The sequence below is a fragment of the Limanda limanda genome, chromosome 13 (genome assembly GCF_963576545.1).
Source record: "Limanda limanda chromosome 13, fLimLim1.1, whole genome shotgun sequence".
In the NCBI taxonomy this organism is placed as follows: Eukaryota; Metazoa; Chordata; class Actinopteri; order Pleuronectiformes; family Pleuronectidae; genus Limanda; species Limanda limanda.
In genome coordinates this window covers 18576639-18594463 of record NC_083648.1, presented here as the reverse complement: position 1 = coordinate 18594463, position 17825 = coordinate 18576639, and the positions used below count along the sequence as shown (strand labels likewise).

The following is a 17825-nucleotide window of genomic DNA, read 5'->3' as shown; positions in this document are numbered from 1 at the left end:
TGTCACACATTCAAGGACAAATGCATGTGGTTCAGCTGCTACCTGAAATTCATGGAATCCTCTTGCCTCTGTTAGAATTTATTTTCCAGCTTATTTTAGATTCCAGCGAAGGACTTAACACACCTTATTGGCTTTAAACTGCCTGACCGCCTATTTTTACACTGTTTGTCTGCATGTGTGTGGGTGAATGTTGAGGGTTTTGCATTAATGTCACTTATCCTTTCTCCTCACTGCCCTGTGAAGCTCCAAAAACATAAATAAAACTACTAAAAATCCTCAATGACAGACACAAACACGGGGGATCCTGCACATTAATTAGGTAATTTGAATCAAAGTGGATGTTTAGATGCACTCTGATTAAAATGTAAGAGATTATTTGGCCTATTAATGTCCAGTATCACGTGAGACCTTGTGTAATATGCATTTGGCAGTGGAGGAAACTCTAGGCGAGCAGAGAGAGGTGCTAAGGCATCAGGGGACAGCAGCCATGTGACCATGGTTACAGGGATTGGTTTAGTGCAGATGTGACATCAGCAAGCCTCCCACTCCCTCCCTCCCCCTTCCCTCCCTCCCTCCCTCCCTCCCTCCTCTCTCTCCCAGTCTTTCTCTGCCTCTCTCTCTCTCTCTGCCTCTGATTTTTTTTTCTCCTTCTGCCTTTCCTCAGCATCCCCCCTCTCGGAGATGGCGTGTGTCGCTTCTGCTTCCCCTCGCTTGTCCGGGGCCTAACGCGCGCACACAGGGAGACAGAGAGGACCCCGCTCCCCCCCACTCCACCCCACCTTGCCCCTCATCTGCTGCATATTCCTCGGGTGTCTCCTCTTTTTTTTTTGCACTCGTGTCCTCCACCGCTGCCTCCTCCTGTCTCAGCCCTCCTCCCACGACCACCTCCTGGTGCGGGGTGGCCGGGAGTCGGGCCCTTGTGGGTGGAGGGAATCAGCATCGCGCTTGGCCGGGGGAGCCGTGCGGAATTAGCCATGCCCTGCCCAGGCTTCCTCTGACCGGCTGCACGTCTCCGTCTTCTCTCCGCCTGCACACCGGAGGGCAACGTAGGATGAGAATCGGCCAACATGATGCAAGGTGAGCGATCGGTGCACTTTCCTGCTCCTCCTTTATGCCTCGCAATGTGTGCCCCGGCGTCCTCCCTCTGCCCTGTCGCGTCCTGCTGGGCCATTAAAGCTCCTGATGTGGGATGTGATTTGCTGTGGAACCACTAAGAGATGTGCACTAGCAGCGTGACAGTGTGTGGGACATTTGCTATTTGAGATGCAAGCGAAGGTGTGATATGGGAGGGACGTTTGCAGCCCTTGCTCGTGTTGTGTGTGTGTGTGTGTGTGTGTGTGTGTGTGTGTGTGTGTGTGTGTGTGTGTGTGTGTGTGTGTTTACACATGTGACTGTGCACATCTGTGTTTGCATGTGCAGATTACCCACCTATTTTTAGTCGTGCCCGGGCTGTGTCATGTGCATGTAAGTCTGAGCAGAGATCAGGTCTGTCCCGGAAGCTACACTCATTCAATCCTCTGCTGCTGCTGCTTCTGCTGCTGCTGCTGTCACTGTATAACAATATATAACAGGAACGATCATCCTTAAACGTTGCACTATTGGTGTTACATGATGGTTGCCGTAGTTGACAGTAGTGGAATGCAGTTATGTGAATTATAAACATATGATAGAGGAGCTACATCATAGATCTAACCCTGCATGACAGATGCTGGGCCTTTACCATCCATTAATGCCAATGTAATGGAAGGTGGCTATTATTAGCTAAAGGCCTGCAGTCAGCCTGCCTTCATATTGTACACAGATGTCACATGTTCACCACAGCCTTTGTTAGCATGCCTTGCTAATTACACAGTGAAGGCTGTCAGCTGTAGTTAGAGACATGACAACATTTTTATTTGTATGTTATAGCAATACTCACCTTCATGTTGATGGAGCATGCAGGGTTATCAATATCATTAAATGCATTATCTCAGGAACATAGATTGATTGATGGTAGTACTTCATCATAAGACATGACTGAAGTTAACTGTCTTGCACCACAGCAGCAGCTTAATTTGCAATATTAGATACAACAAATATACACATTTAACATCACATTACCTCCACAAGCTAGAATTCATAGCTCTGCTAAGGACAGTCCCAATCAGACAGTTCAATCAAGCTGCACCACATTGCACCCTCTCCGAGATGTAACTCCAGAATCCATGAATTATTCCCTGTGAAATAAGTGAGTCTTTCTCACAAACAAACAAACCATCAAACAAATGTACAGGGTGAAAAGAAAATACACAAAACAGACAGTTAATGGCCCTTCAACATACTTTTGATCTGGGATTAAGTTCCATATCTAATTCTAGGATTGACTGGTGCACAAAGGGCTTCAGTCTAACAATTCATATTCACTACTCAAAACATGATTATAGTCAAAGACAATGTTAATGGCCAGTTTTGACTTAAATAAGTATAGCATCAAAACAGCAAAGTGTCAGACTAGTTTCCTTTCCTCTAGCCACCCTCTGGTTGCAGATAATATTTGGACTGCATGAAAACCTACTTGCCAAAAATTGTAAGCTTGAGATAATTGGTTCCACATATAAAATGAGCAACAAGTGAACAGTGGATCATCTGAGCATGCGTGACATCCGAGTGGAGTGGGTGGATATATCTTAGAAAAGGGCACAGTTATGGCATAAACCTCTTGAATACATTGGTGCAAGCGATCCATAGGTGGAGGTGATGTGTTGTTTGTTAGTTTGACAGCTACCAAAAGTTCAGTTGGTAGTTTTACAGTGACATCAAGTTTCAAACCATCAAAATTCAAACTAAAACAAAGTCAATGCAGAAAATGACATAGTAAACTTACATGTGGCACAAAGATACTCGCATTTCTGAGTGTAGGTTAAAACCAGTAGCTGAAGGAAAAGGTTTACAGGCTAAGTTATGACATGTCGAGTCTGGACATTGTTCAGAACTAGCTTGTCCCTGCTTTGCTTCTCCCTCTCTTCTGTATTCTTGATTTCATATCCCCAGTCTGTCGCTGGCAGCTGAGACATTGTGTTGTCAGCGGACAGCATTTCTGTGGCGGATGTAGTTTGTGTAAATAGTGACAGGAGCTGAATTTTCACACCTTCACACAATTGTCACCCAGCGTGGACGACTGACAGGTTGTCTGTTTTAGGAATAAAAAAAAAAAAAATTGTGGAATTAATGCTTCTCGGGGAATGACAGGTGCCACCGTCTCTAGAAGAAATCTTACATCAGTTACCAAGTTTTGTAGAGAGCTTTCAGCTGCACCCCCTCTGGTGATGAAAACTACAAGAGGCAGCTGAAAGAAATCCAGTAAGTGGACCTTGAGTAAGTTTTTTTTCACAGTTAAAGAGGTTGAATGTCATGAATAAGATTATGTTTTGAAGCAGAATTGAAAGGAAACTTTACTTAGATGTGGAGTCAGTTTAAAGGTTTTATTAATATTATTATGCCTCTGCGCCGGCTGCAGCCAGTGGTTGTTTGTCCATCTGTCCGTACATTTTGTACAAATATTCACTTGGACTCAAGAATGAACTGAGTAGATTTTGGTGGTCAAAGGTCACAGTGACCTCACAATACACATATTTTGCCTTGTGAAGCTGATATATCAGGAAGGTCACCTAGGGAATGTCTTCAAATTTATTAAAAATGTTCTCTTGGACTCAAAGATGAACTGATTAGATTTTGGTGTCTGGAGGTCAACGTTCAAGGTCACAGTGACCTCATGTTACTGTGAATGTGACATATTAGGACTGCCCTCAGGGAATTTCATTACATCTGGTACAATTCATTTTGACTCACTGATACATTGATCCGATTTCAGTGGTCAAAGGTTAAAGGTCCTGGTGCCTTTAAAAAAACAGTTTTGTGCCTCTTGAATGTGAAATCTCAACACTGCTTGAGGGAATTTCTTTACTTACTTTTGATAATTTGTCACTTAGATAAAATGATTATGTTCCGGTGGTCAAAGGTAAAGGTTATAGTGACCTTTATATGAATCTGGAAAAAATTGTACGTAGAAAAATGATATACACAGAAACTGCACTGGTTAGCGAAGCCATACTTTACTGATTTTATATTTCACTATTTATCTGATAGGGACAGAGCTCGTTAATCAACAGACAAAATACTGTGATGAGCCAGAGTGTCATCTGTTGTCCCTATCAGCAGTGGGCTACATACAAGGCAACCAGAAATAATACAAAATGTCCCATCTCCTGTAACTACAAATATCTATGGATAGTTTATGTGCATTATGCATATCATCCAAACAAACTGTCTAACAAACCTGTGATTTAAACACTACATCCAATAAACACAACAGATAACAAATTATAACAATTTACATTTTAATTTAAAGACTAGTTATTGTATTAATAAAGCAATTCGGAATTATCTTTCCAAATTGTCTCTTTTCCCAGTGACATCTGAAGATGGGATATCAAAATCAGTCTAAGTAGCTGCTTGAACAAAGTGCATTTGTCTAAAACCATATTATATGCATTAGAAACCGTATTTGAATAGATGAATGTTATTGTTTTAGTGAAGAACGTTTACAGTGAAAAATGGTCTGCAGTGATGTCATTATATGCCATGTTTGTGATGTTGTAAGTCTTGTTTTTGTGAATGATTCAAACTCAGTTATACTTATTACATTGTAACTATGATCCATCTGTGTAATGAGTTGTCAGGCTCTCCTCTGGAAAACTTTATGAATGGGTTACAAATCATAGGTTTTCCTCTGAGACACCTGAGCTGTTTTGCAGTTCAGTGCCGTCAGTGACCAAATGAGCTGTGACCGTGCGGCTTGTGTTTTTTCTGTGTGTACATTATACATAAATATAAGCAGGATTGTTACTTATCAGAGTAAAGATTCATTCTATTTTTACATACACACAAACCATGCAGGGTAGACACATGGCTCACTGTACAGAGCTGTCTCCACTGATGCAGGAATAATCTGTGCTATTGAGCAGCTCAGCGATCTACTAATACATCACAGGCTCTGACACGTCCTTTAGTACCCGGGAGAGATTCCTCTCCAGTGAATGAGCCCCAGTGCACTGACTTCCCTTGTTATAGTTATTTGGATTTCAACACAAGCATGTTGATTCACCAAATCAATGTCTCTATATTTACTATGAAAACATTTAGGACTGGTCTCTATGTAGTCAGAAATCATAAATAAGCTAGTAACCACAAACATGTCTGTTCTGGACAAACAATAAGTTCCAGTTTAAAACACATCAAACTGATGAGGAGCTGAGCTGCCTCTGCAGAGCAATGTTCATCCAACCAACTGTCCATCACATGTGATTGCTCTGTTGCTCTCATGTGGATGTGAGAAGCAACTGTGCCCGCTGCTCGTCTAAAACACTGTTATGTAAACCTGTCAGTTATCTATTTGGGGCAAAACCTGCAGCACAGCCAATTCATGCAAAAGAAAAACAGGAACAAATGGTGCTCAAATTGTTGGTTGGGCCCCGGGTCTTTCTGTTTGGAGTTTGCCCAAAGACATGCAGACTGGAGTAAGGTTCATTGGCGACTCTTATTCGATAGTAGATTTGAATGGGAACATGAAGTGTTGTTTTTATCTGTATGCTGGCCCAGCCATAACGGTGGTGACCTGTCCAGGCTGTACTCCGCCTTCCAACCCATGGTCAGGGATTGACCCCAGCTCACCTGCAACCCTCAGAGGATAGGCAGTATAGATGATGGATGGATGGATGATCCTCAAATTATTTAATTTGCCATTAACGGAGTTACATGGTCGTCTTTTTTGTGATATCTGCCATTTAACGGTATTATTGTTTGGGTACATGTTTAGGTTCATCAATACCTTTGACCAGAAAAAAATCATGAGGTTTATCAATGTGAGTTCATCCATCAGCCTTCACAGTGTATCAACAATACTTGACTGAAATATCTGAATAGCTATTTGAAGTTTTCTATAAACATTCATGGTCCCAAGAGGATGACTCCTCCTTATGCTCCTACGACTTGTTGTCTAGTGCCACAAGCTGGTAAACTTCTTATCATGAAAAAGGCTCTCTGCTCAACTGTGCATCTGTTTCATGCTAATTAGTAACATTTCGCTTGTTAGCTTAAATGGCAAATATGCTAACCCTAAACATTAGTATATTGTTATTGTGAATATATGATCATATTAATGTGGGGTCAGAGCCTCACAGATCTGGTAGCTCAGCTGGCTGTAGTGTGTTAATGTAAACTTGAAATCCCTTCCAGAGTTCATGGTGTGATTCATTTGATTGGTTAATTGTCTCTATGTCTAGTAATAGATTAACTGATCAATTGTGTCAGAAGTTTGTTTTGATTTCTATTAATTGAACATAATAGCTCTGCACACACTGAGTTGTGTTTTATTTCCCTCATTTGTCTGGATGTCAGTGCTGCAGGGGTGTTGGCACCCAGTTTGGCTGACGGGCCGCTGTAGCAGATCTCTCCCCACCCTCCCTCGCATCTCGCTAATGAAGTGGACGGATTGATCAACCTCTGCTCGTGTTTTCTCTTCCACTTTATACAGTCAGGGAGGGGACACTTAAGGGAATTGCTCGGTCTGCATTGCTTCATTTTACGTGGAGGCTCCTCTCAGCTGGCAGGATGTTTGTGTCCCAAACGGATGCATTAATTTATATCACCACGCTGATTGCTCTATTTCCTGCTCAATGCTGCTGTTAGAGTGCATCATCCCCCTGTTACCTGGCTCCCCTTTGCTTTCAGGTGCATTTAAAAGATGAGGCAGTGAGCTTATGTTCAGGCTTTAAACTGTTCAAATAACTCTTCATGATATTTTTGTTCCTCTCCCTCTCGATAGGACTGAAAAACCGAACCAGGAGAGCCCTGGGTCTAAGAAAGAAAGACAAAGACACAGACACAACGTGAGTTTGGTCTGAAAACACAATTAAAATGCAAAGTCTTATCATCAAACAGCCTGGACATTTATCGTTTTGTTAATGTAAATAATTAAGACTGTGTTTCCAACCCAATACTGAGCTCTGACTAAAATGTGTCTGTAGCAGTCTATAGTATTGAAACCTGTCAACTGAAACAAAAGTTGACATTGAATGTTTGGTCAGATGCATATATATATATTATTTTTTTTTTTTATTTTTTTTTTCTCATTTGCTGATTTCTGATTTTAGACTCTTTTAAAACTGGTACTAAAACTCAAGGATCATATTGTACAATAATAGGAAATTCATGATGTATAACAAAATCATTTCTCCCCCCTTCTTGTCACCTCAAACAGGAGCTCACCTGACAAAGAAGGAGCTGGAAGTGGAAAGAAGGTAAATGCATGTTCATTTTTAAAATTCTTGAAGGATTTCCTCTCTTCCTCCTCTCTTTTATCCAGACATACAAGAATTAAATGGGTTCTTCCTTGGGTCAGACCCCACAGCTCGGTTTAGTAGTTTCTTAGTAATCCTGTTGACTGACAGACAAACTAATAGCAATGAATACTTGGAATAATTGCCAGAGCTCATGATTAACCAAATGAGACTCTTTTCTTTATTAAAGATTGTAATGTGTTTATACATTACCCCTTTACTTAAATGTAAAATTATGTAAAATCTGTTGTTCCTATTTTGTTAATAGAAAAAGGCCAATGGGGCTCCCAATGGTTTCTATGGGGAGATTGACTGGGACAGATATGTGAGTATTATCCTCCTACTCATTGTTGTGTTTGCTCCCTTTCTTTCTGATGTCATGCAGAGACTCTGCAGCTTTATGCATTAGATATATGTTGTGCTGTTGCGATCAGTGTCATGTAACACTGGGTTTAAAATTACTGAATAAACCGTGCGAATAGGGCAATAGCTGCATATTCTGTCAGTCAGCAGGAGCTTCAGCCAGGAAGTTGAGTGTCTCAGGAAAGACACATCTGTGAAATATGATCCACATTTAAATACAGAGCTGATCAAAGGAAGAGAGTTTAGCAGTGCGTCTGTTAAATGTTTGTCTCTTTTCTCCTCCTCTTTGCTGCAGGCGACTCCTGATGTGGACGAGGAGGGATTCAGCCTCCGGCCCGGTGACGAGGGCGATGATATCCTTTCAGCGACGGGCAGGAGCAGTGGCAGGAGCAGTGTCGGGACACTTCTGCAAAACTATCGACCTATTTGGCTGACTGACTCATTGGTGGAGGGCTCAGTATTAAATAGGCCAAATCAATGGCTCCTCCCTCTCTTGCCACGTTGCATGTGTGTCCCTGCAGTGGCAAAACCTTTTGTTATACTTATATTATATTTTGATTGACTTTTCAGTCATCCCTGAGCCACAGCTCTTATTAACAACTGTCCCACAGTTCACTGGTATCGTTCGCTCCCGTAGGTGTCAGCAGCTGTATATTTGAATTCGATTCACAGAGAGCTGGCGCTGTGACGCTACCCCTGAGCAGGATGATTTAACCGAAGGTGTCGTTTAGCAGCAGATGGAGACACGGAGCAGATGTCTCACTCCTGAGCTGCAGCGTTACTCTGCGCATGACTGAGACAAATGTCTATATTTTTAAAGGGTTTGTTAACTTTAAATGCTGCAAAAGATTGAATTTTTCTCCATCTCTCCTATAACATTAAGTTCTATTCTGTTTTGTCCTTGACGAGCATTCACTTGCTTCCAAAGCAAAGCACTTTTTCTCCTCCAGCGACTCTGAAGACGATGACGAAAGCAGGAAAAAGTTCAAAATCAAGATCAAGCCGCTGGTGTCGGACAGTGCCAAGTGTGTCCCTCCATCTATGGACGAGCTAAAAGCCTCAGTGGGAGGCCTGGCTCTCTCTCCGTCTCTGGTGAGCGCTGCTGCTCAGGGCACATAACACGTACACATAATGCAGCTTAGTGTCTTTTAACCTTTTAACCGTTTATGATGATGGATGATGTTTCTCCACTTCCTCCCACGATCCAGAAATATAAGCAAAACATCCTGGAGTGGTGGTAGCAAGGTCCCAGCAATACTCATGCTCGACCAACTGCGTTTCAGTCTCAGCGGTCAATCATGATGTCAAATAACTAATTAAAACCAAACTTATGAGAAAAATGAGCACTGGAACATCAGTGTAATAAGAACCATCTAAAATGAAAAACAGTAATTTGACATGTGCTTTGACTTTAGTTTAGTCCATGTCCCTTACATTAACGTGGAGGAGGTGGAATTTGTGACCTTTACTGCTAGCAGCTACCAGGGGGCGATCGTACCACTTTGGCTTGTCTTTAAGGGGTGTAGTCATCTTTGTGTACAGAATGTCTGGTATATCTTTAACTTTCTGTCCGTGTTTGTCTTTTTTCTGCCGGTTCTGCCCGTGGTCTCGTAGAAGAGAAGTCCGGTAAGCATGTCACACATTTTCATCGTTGTTTCACCCCCGAGAGAGAGAGTGCATGGCATGAGCTCACTTAACAGAGATGCTCGATAAAGTGTGCCCCCCCCCACCTCGTGATTATTCACTTACAAATGGCTTCCCCTCTTTTTCCGCATGCCCTCACCCTCAGTGTTTGTGCCCTTTGTTTTAGGACCTGAATTCAAAATCACATCTTTTTTGTTGATTCTTTTTTTTTTTCTGTCTCGCAAAAGCTTTACTTGAACCTGTCTGGCAAAGCGTGTGTATAACATAATGCAGAGTTATCACAACACAAACACACACATTAGCTCCAACCCTATTGATTGGCTCTAAGTGGAGCTCACATGCTGAGCGGCCTGCTACTGCCAGTGTGCGGCCACATGCGTTTTGGTCTCATAGGACAACGCCGACCGTTGTCCTCATGATCTCCAGGGTGTTACTCAGGCTTTGCGGTGAAAGTAAAGACGTGCGTTGTGTGTAGTTTAAGTTGGTGTCCACTTGACTGATTTGTCACTCACTCTCTGACCCAGGTCTGTTCTCTCTTCCCTTTTGCTGGTCTCAGAGACGCAGCCCGGTGAGTTCATCGCTCCATCTGCTGGCTGTTTGGAGGCAAGCAGCCCGAAACGCAGCTTTTCTGATAACTGCTGCTTGACCTGTTCTGAACTGTGCAGAATTGAAAAAGCGTACACTAAAAACTCAGCTTAGACAATGTAGTGTTGGTTTTATGTATTTTTCTATGCAAGTAGTAGTTAAAATATCTGTGAGGACTGTATCTTACACTGTTTCTCATTGTTTTCTCACTTAAAAAGCAGTACATTGCAGAGTAGAAGAATAAAATATCTATAATATATAGAGTATTACAATACACATATTTTGACTCTTCATTATCTGTATGCTTACGTCGCCCTTTGTTTTGGATTGTGCTTTTCAGGGGCTGATAAAAAGAAATTTGTCCTGTAAGTACAGCAGTTTAAACACTGTCCCCCCCTCACCCCCCTTAGTTTTATACTGCATATTTGGTCAAATAAAGGAATAACAGACCAACAGCTGAGTTTTTCATTTTTCTTTCTCTTAGGTGAGGAGATTGCCAGACCGAGACGCTCCACCCCGACTCCAAGTCCTGCGCCTGAGATAACAAGGTCTGTGATAAGTGCACCACTCACCAAACCAAAACCAAACAGGAAGTTGATAGTAATATTCCCGTTCAGGAAAAACTGACAATCATGATGAGGTTGTCAAACAATCAAAACGATATGATTCTAAAAGATACGATAAAGAACTTACAGTTTAATTCTCACTTAAAAGGTGCATTGGTTTTAATAGGGTAATGGAAGACTTGGTGTGTAGAGAAATATTGTTTTTTTTACCTAAATTTACCAATACACTGAAGTAAAAAATCTAAACAAAACTTTCCTCTTAAGATAAACAAACAGAGCTACTTATTTATAGTCTCCTTGTGTTTCTCCTTCTGCAGTGACAGGCTATCCCAGAACGTTCCCTCCTTCTTCGGGCTGCCTTCAGAGACCAAATATGCCAGATATGATGGTCCGTCCCTTGTCAATAGTAAATCACTCAACAACAAATACAGCTACTGAGGGGATGCTGATTGTTTTTTTTGTCATCACAGTGGTTCCTGCTGACATGTGGGTAGAATCAAGATCACGCTCAGACTCTCCACTGGGCATAAGTTTCCCAACAGGAGGTTAGTGTAATAGTACAAGGAGTTATATCTATACATAGTTAAAAATTATTTCATCTATAATCTATAAATGACCTGTCATCCTTGTTGCAGCTCCTCCTCCTCTTCCTCCAAAAAACATTCCATCAAGAAGTCATTATGGGTATCAGTCAGAATCAGCTGGTGAGTTTACTTGCCTATCAGCCAGACAGTTAAATCCGATGAGTGTAGATCTAACGCTCCTTCACTCTACCTGCAGCTGATCTAACCAATGGGAGGGCAACTCGCAGTTCTGCCCCCATCTACCTGAACGTCCTGTCCCCGGCCTCCTACCGAGACTCCCCGGGCCCGGACATCGACGACGTGTTCGGCCCTGTCGACAGCCCTCAATCCAGTGAGGAAGCCATGTCACCCAGGTGGGTCACCTTCACTGATGACAGACCCCCGCCACCCGATGAACCCGCTCCCCCTCCACCGCCGGACTCTCCTGCCCCAGACACGCCCTCGTCCACCGCCTCCACGCCCTGCCTCTCCCCCGGACCGCCGCCAGACGAGCCTCCGCCTTCACCCCCACCTTTTTCTCCCGGGTCTCCTCCTCCTTTCACGCCACCGGAATCGCCCCCCTCCATTGTGCTCGGACCTCCTCCTCCGGATGAGCCGGCGCCTCCCCTGCCACCGGACTTCTCTCCCTCTACATCGCCCCCCGTCTGCCTGGATGAGGAGCTGCTCGATGAAGAGGTGCTGCTGTTTGCATCGTACTCCTCCTCCCCTGCTCCCATGAGCCCTGTGCCCCCTCTGCCAGCCGAGCGGAGGTCTCCTCGAATAGGAGTCACTTCTCCCCTGGTGCTGGGGGGCGCTGGAGGGAAAAGAACCCCAGAGGGGGGTTACCTGAGAGATGATATCCCAGACTTTGTGGGCTCGCCCAGAGAGCTGACGCCGAGCTTCAGGGGAACGCCGCCTCCTCTCCCTCCAACCACCTACAGGTCTATCATGTCTTCCCCCGGGCCGTACTCAGGCAGCGGTAAGTACTGTCGGTAAAGATGAGAGTGCTGCTTCCATCGGTGAAACCAAACAATCACATAGAGCTGCCCGAGATGTATTTCATCTTTGTGATCTATTTACGTTTTTTTCTGTAGTTTAAATGTGATCTGATCGAACTACAGAACTTCATCATGTAATAAGCATCAGTGACTTTTTATCCTTGCTTTTAGTTTCTCAGCAACACTGATAAGAAAGAGTCTAAATTAAATCATAATATTATATAGGCAGCCACCTTGGTTTGATTCTGGATAGTTACACAATATCATTAGTTGGTGCAGACTTTTAGAAATTAAGATTTTTTGAAAATGTCCTAAGTGACATTACACTTAATTAAATTATAGTTTGATAAAAATGTAGAGATCACCAGTAAAACAAACACCCCTTTCGAAGTAAGAGTTGATTGTTAATGTAACCATGCTAAGTGATTTATTACATTGCAAAATTACATTTTCTCCGGAGCAGGTGTATGTGTTAGTGCAAATGTCTGAGGACTTTCTCCGCCTGGACATCTGGTATAAAGTCGGCAGAAAGTCAGCAGACGTCAATGTGAGAACACAGGAGGGGATCCCCGGTGAATTCACTGTGAGCGAGTGGGGAGTTAATGACTCTTCGAACATGCGACAGACACAGAAAAATTTTAAAAATATATTTATATATCAGAGAGAAAAAGCAGTGACATATGATGACACCGATGATGATGATGTCATGAGAGTTTGTAGTGGAATCATGCAGAGAATGTGTTGCTGTTGTGAACACGTGTCTGAGCAGAGAACTGCGTTGGGCATGTGGGAAAGAAAAACTGCGGAGAAAGTCTGAACCCAATTCTTCGGAGATCCTCCGCAGGACATGAAAACAGTTTTACTGGCATCTGGTGGTTTGATAATAACACAACAGCCTCAGTATTACAAATATTATATCTCCTTGGTCTAATTTCAGATTTCTTTTTCATGTACTAGAATCCAATTTAATTGATCTTTTACACAGGATACAATTTTTATTTTGACATGTTCCAGGGGGGAATACTGACAAAGTAGCTTTTGAACAAAACAAAAACATTGCTGATTACATACCAGAGCTTAGTAATTTTCTGTGACCATCTAATCTAAATGTTACAATGTCAAGTATGTGAGAATGATAATGTTGTTGTATTCATCAATTGGGCTCATCTCACCACAGACTTTTGTATGAATCAGACTCACAACCATAACAAAACCTGACAGCTCAGCCTGCTCTTGATAGGTGTTAGTGGTGATTAGCAAACCTTTAAAAAAGCACTGTGGAGGGGGAAATATAATCAACAGTCGACCAGACAAACAAAGTGAAAATGACATGAGCTGAGCCGTTGGAGCTCATGTTAAATAAAACCCTATCATTGTGATCTGAAGCCAGTGCTAACCACAGACTCTGGTGTGTGCCACAGGCCCCTCGTCTCCAGCTCGTCCTGCCACGCCTCAGTCCCGAGGCAGCCCAGTTCCTCCGCCTCCTCCCCCCCGACCGTCCTCACGACCCAAGCTGCCCCCTGGGAAACCAATCACAGACCTGGTACAAATGAAGTGTCCTTTCATTCCTCTGTCTCTGTCTCCTCTTGCTGTTTTGTCCTCTGACCCGACATCTCATTGTGATCTTGAAATGAAACAGGTTAATCCATTCTGTATGAGTCTTCCTTGAGACAGCAGATTCTCAGTGTGTCTTTCCGTCTCCAGACTCGACCCTTCAGTCCGCCGGTTTCGGGCAGCCCCCCTCCTTTCGCACCCCTGGCCCGGTCAGAGAGCTCTTCCTCCATCTCCTCCATTACCTCACAGAGTGCAGCGTCCACTCCGACCTTAGGGAGGGACCTTAACATGTCCACCACAGGTATCGTTTTTCCTCAGTGTCACGTCTCCTTTGTGTGAGTCCATGTTGTCAGTCGCTCATCATTGTGTCCTTGCCTCACGGTCTTGTCCCTCTCCATGATTCTCTCCTCCTCATGTCTCTTCTCTCTCAGAGGCCTCACAGCCTCTGGTATGGTTTGACCATGGCAGGTTTTATTTAGCTTTTGAAGGTGAGTTGAGCCACAATGCTCCGGTAGTCCCATCAGTGCATGTACTGAAATCACTTGCCGTATTTCTACCTTGCTCATGTTCACTGAGCCCAAATATTGCTTCCCACCCCCCGTGTCTTGCTCACTCACATAGAATCCAGATTCAATATGGAGGGTTTAGTTCTGCTTTTAACTGTGTGCTTGATTGTTTATACTCCCCTATTGTCTGTGTGTGACCCATGGCTAAACGTTTGTGCAAATATGGAACAAGCCAAAGGAAGATATGTGGTTTATGTTTTGATTTCATTTTAAAAGAACCATTTGTGTGTTTTCTTCAGGATGCTCCAGAGGACCCAGTCCACTCACCATGGGACCCCAGGACACGCTGCCAGTGGCTGCTGCCTTCACAGAAACCATCAATGCCTACTTTAAAGGCGCTGATCCCAGCAAGTAAGCCTGGTTTTCTTTTATTGTGCAGTGTGACATTACCGATTGTTTTGAAAGTTTTCTGGAAGCTGGTGAAAGGAGAACTCAGGCAGCAGCTGATGTCTTATGCAGAAGAGTTTAATGTAGACTTGATGCATCAAGGAGGCCAGAAGGTGGAACAATATACAAGACACTACAATGTACTGTTAGTTGGTCCTTTATTTATAACCTGACATTGGGTACTTCTAAGAGAGAGAAGGGAGTGTGTGTTGAATGAAACAGCTCCCCTTTCCCGATGGTGTAGAAAAGTTATACACACTATATACATAATATATAGTGGCATATACAGTAATGTGTTAGAAGGGTCTTAAATTCCTCAAAACCGATGCACGAGCCAATTTATACAGTTTATAATGTTGTCATAGGTAGAAAGGTCTTGCATTTGTTTCATAATATATATATATATATATATATATATATATAAGATTTCAAAAAGTTTAGAAGAAACAGAGGAGAAACTTTCACAGAACAACAAAGGGGAAACATCTCTACCCTGTACAGTTTGTTCTCCACCTTTTGATCCCTTGTGTATTATTGTTCAGTGCAATGTCTGAGTTCAGCCTTATCTCTCCCACTGGTCCAGATGTGTTGTGAAGATCACAGGGGAGATGGTGCTCTCTTTCCCTGCGGGCATCACCCGGCATTTTTCAAGCCACCCTACTCAGCCCATCCTCACCTTTAGCATCAGCAGCTACAACAGACTGGAGCAGGTCCTCCCCAATCCACAGCTGCTCTGCTGGTAGGAACATATATTGCAAAGCCGTATTCAACCACACAGAAAACTACTTTTTCGTTGTTAAAGAACTGGAAAAATAGAATAACTGGCCTTTATTTTATAATGAATAATGCATAATATGCAGCCAGTATCTAACTAGTGATTGTCTGAATCAAACACGTTCTTCTCATCCTGTAGTGATACCACGACAGAGACTGTCGACACCAAGGAGTTCTGGGTAAATATGCCAAACTTGATGAGCCATCTGAAAAAAGTGGCTGAACAGAAGCCTCAGGCCACTTACTACAACGTGGATATGATCAAATATCAGGTATCTGTCTATCTACTGGTTCTATCTTTTGTATTTATCCATCCAGCACCTTGAATCCACCTCTGTAAACTCCCTTGCCATCCATCCATCTATCTCGCTGTCCTGTGTTTCTGTGTGTCTCAGGTGTCAGCAGATGGGATCCAGTCCACTCCTCTGAATTTAGCATTGAGTTGGCGAGGCGACGGCACCAACACAGACCTTAGAATAGACTACAAATACAACAATGAGGCCTTGGCTGCTCCTGTGCCACTACACAACCTTCACTTTCTGGTACCTGTGGATGGAGGCACAGCCAAACTCCAGGCCATGATCCCACCTGCCATCTGGTGAGGGTCGCTTATATTTGTGATTTTAATTAAACAAGGAAAATAGATAAATATGCTGCTTAGACCTCCTTAATTTCCTGCAGTGTAGTTTTTGTTGTTATATTGTGTATATTGCATCCTTATTACTGTGCAATAGACTTAGGTCTGGTTTAAACACTATATTGTTTTTCTCTTTTAGCAGGAAATTGGACCCAATTTCTCTTTGTGTAAATGAAAATCAGGCAACTTGTCTTCTGTAAGTGAACACCTCTTTCCTCCTATAGGAATCCAGAGCAGCAGACGATACAGTGGAAGATTCCCAGCCTCTCTCATAGATCTGACAATGGAGGTGGGTGTTTGTATATGTCACTGAATACAAAAGCTGGAAAAAAAGCTCCCACACACTATCCAACTTGTTATCAGTGATTTAGCTGCTAATGCTCAGTACGAACGCTAAAATATCAATTGCAGTCTGAAGCTTTTTGTTTTGCTGGAGGTTTATTAGTTAGTGACAGTCTTCTCCCCTCAGTCGGTCAAGATCCTGACTCACCACTTGTCGCTCATCTCGACTAGCGGCCTAATTTAAAACACCCTCCATTCATGATTTCATGGATTAATGAATATATTAAAGTGTATGCTTTTATTCTACACAATTGACTTATTACATATATTTGGGGGTGTGAGCTAATTTGTTTGGAGGGGGTTGCTAGATGGTTGTGTAGAAAAATAATTTTTTTTACATTAAATTGTAATGATAAGATCTGCTTTAGAATGTGTTTGTTCGAGTCCAAGTCTGTGTGGAAATGGGTTTCGTGGTCAGGGGAGGAGAAAATACAACAAAGAATGCATCAAGTTCCCTATGACTCATTGCTACTAAAGTGAGAAGATGTAATCATTTAATTTGGAGGCGTGGGTCAGTCATGTGCACCAGCGTGATTCTGCTGGTGCGTCACAACTCGAATAGGTAGATAATCACAAAGTAGCACTCTCATCTCAGCTCTTTTTCCTGCAGGAGTAGGGGCTCTCCTGGGCCGGTTCCAGATGAGAGAGGGTCACTGTAAACCGTCCCAGCTGGCGGTGCAGTTTACCAGTGAGGGCAGCACTCTGTCAGGCTGCGACATCCAGCTGGTTGGCACCGGTTATCGGCTATCACTGGTCAAGAAGAGATTTGCTGCAGGTCAGTCTGAGAATCAGAAATGTGTGTGTTACCTTAATTGTTATGTTAATGACTTAGATTTCTGACTTTTTTCATTTCGCTCCACAGGGAAATATTTGGCGGATAATTAGTGGACCTGTTTGTGAAGGGATCCAAGAGAATCAATGGCTTTTGACTGTGACGACAATGGACCCATCTCATGTTTAGTGTGTTTCACTTTATCTTTAGCAACCATTGGAATGAATGGTTGAGATTAAACAGACTACAACACAGGTACATGATATTTGACCTTATGACATCACATTCAGTAGACCAACTGCTGCTGAGTTTATGCAAGTAAACACAAATCCTTAGTTCTGTGTACGTGGAAATCTTCAAGGGTGTCACAGAGTTCAGTACAGAGAAAACATGATTTGTTATTGTTGACATAATTGTGGATTCATGCAGTGATCCAGCCTTATTCATTTCAATTCCTTTTGTCTAACTGGTTGTCATTGCAAAATGCACTGTAACAGATAATGTGAATAGATTATATAATATAAAAACAATCTTAAACAAGGTGGAAAAGAATGGAAATGTAAAAAAAAAAAAAGTAGTATAAGATTACTTTGCAGTTATATTACAATAAGTTATAGGTTACATCGTAATATCTGATTTACACTGCCACCCCAATCTGATTTTTTTTTCACCATGTGTGAAAAATCTTTAGTCGTCCA

General features: G+C 42.8%; 1 protein-coding gene across 1 annotated transcript; it reads left to right on the top strand.

Annotated features, from left to right (window-relative positions):
* Positions 1-1067: 1067 nt before the first annotated feature.
* LOC133018367 (SH3-containing GRB2-like protein 3-interacting protein 1) lies at positions 1068-17675 on the top strand. Its single transcript, XM_061084723.1, is given in 25 exon segments — positions 1068-1077; positions 6863-6926; positions 7298-7343; positions 7645-7701; positions 8035-8092; positions 8656-8831; positions 9354-9365; positions 9940-9951; positions 10309-10333; positions 10453-10516; positions 10852-10922; positions 11005-11079; positions 11170-11238; positions 11315-12076; positions 13517-13638; positions 13800-13950; positions 14081-14137; positions 14455-14566; positions 15145-15176; positions 15179-15341; positions 15516-15648; positions 15772-15974; positions 16238-16302; positions 16966-17130; positions 17218-17675. Coding segments are annotated over 25 exon segments (2727 nt in total). The 3' UTR covers positions 17241-17675.
* The last annotated feature ends 150 nt before the right edge of the window (positions 17676-17825 follow it).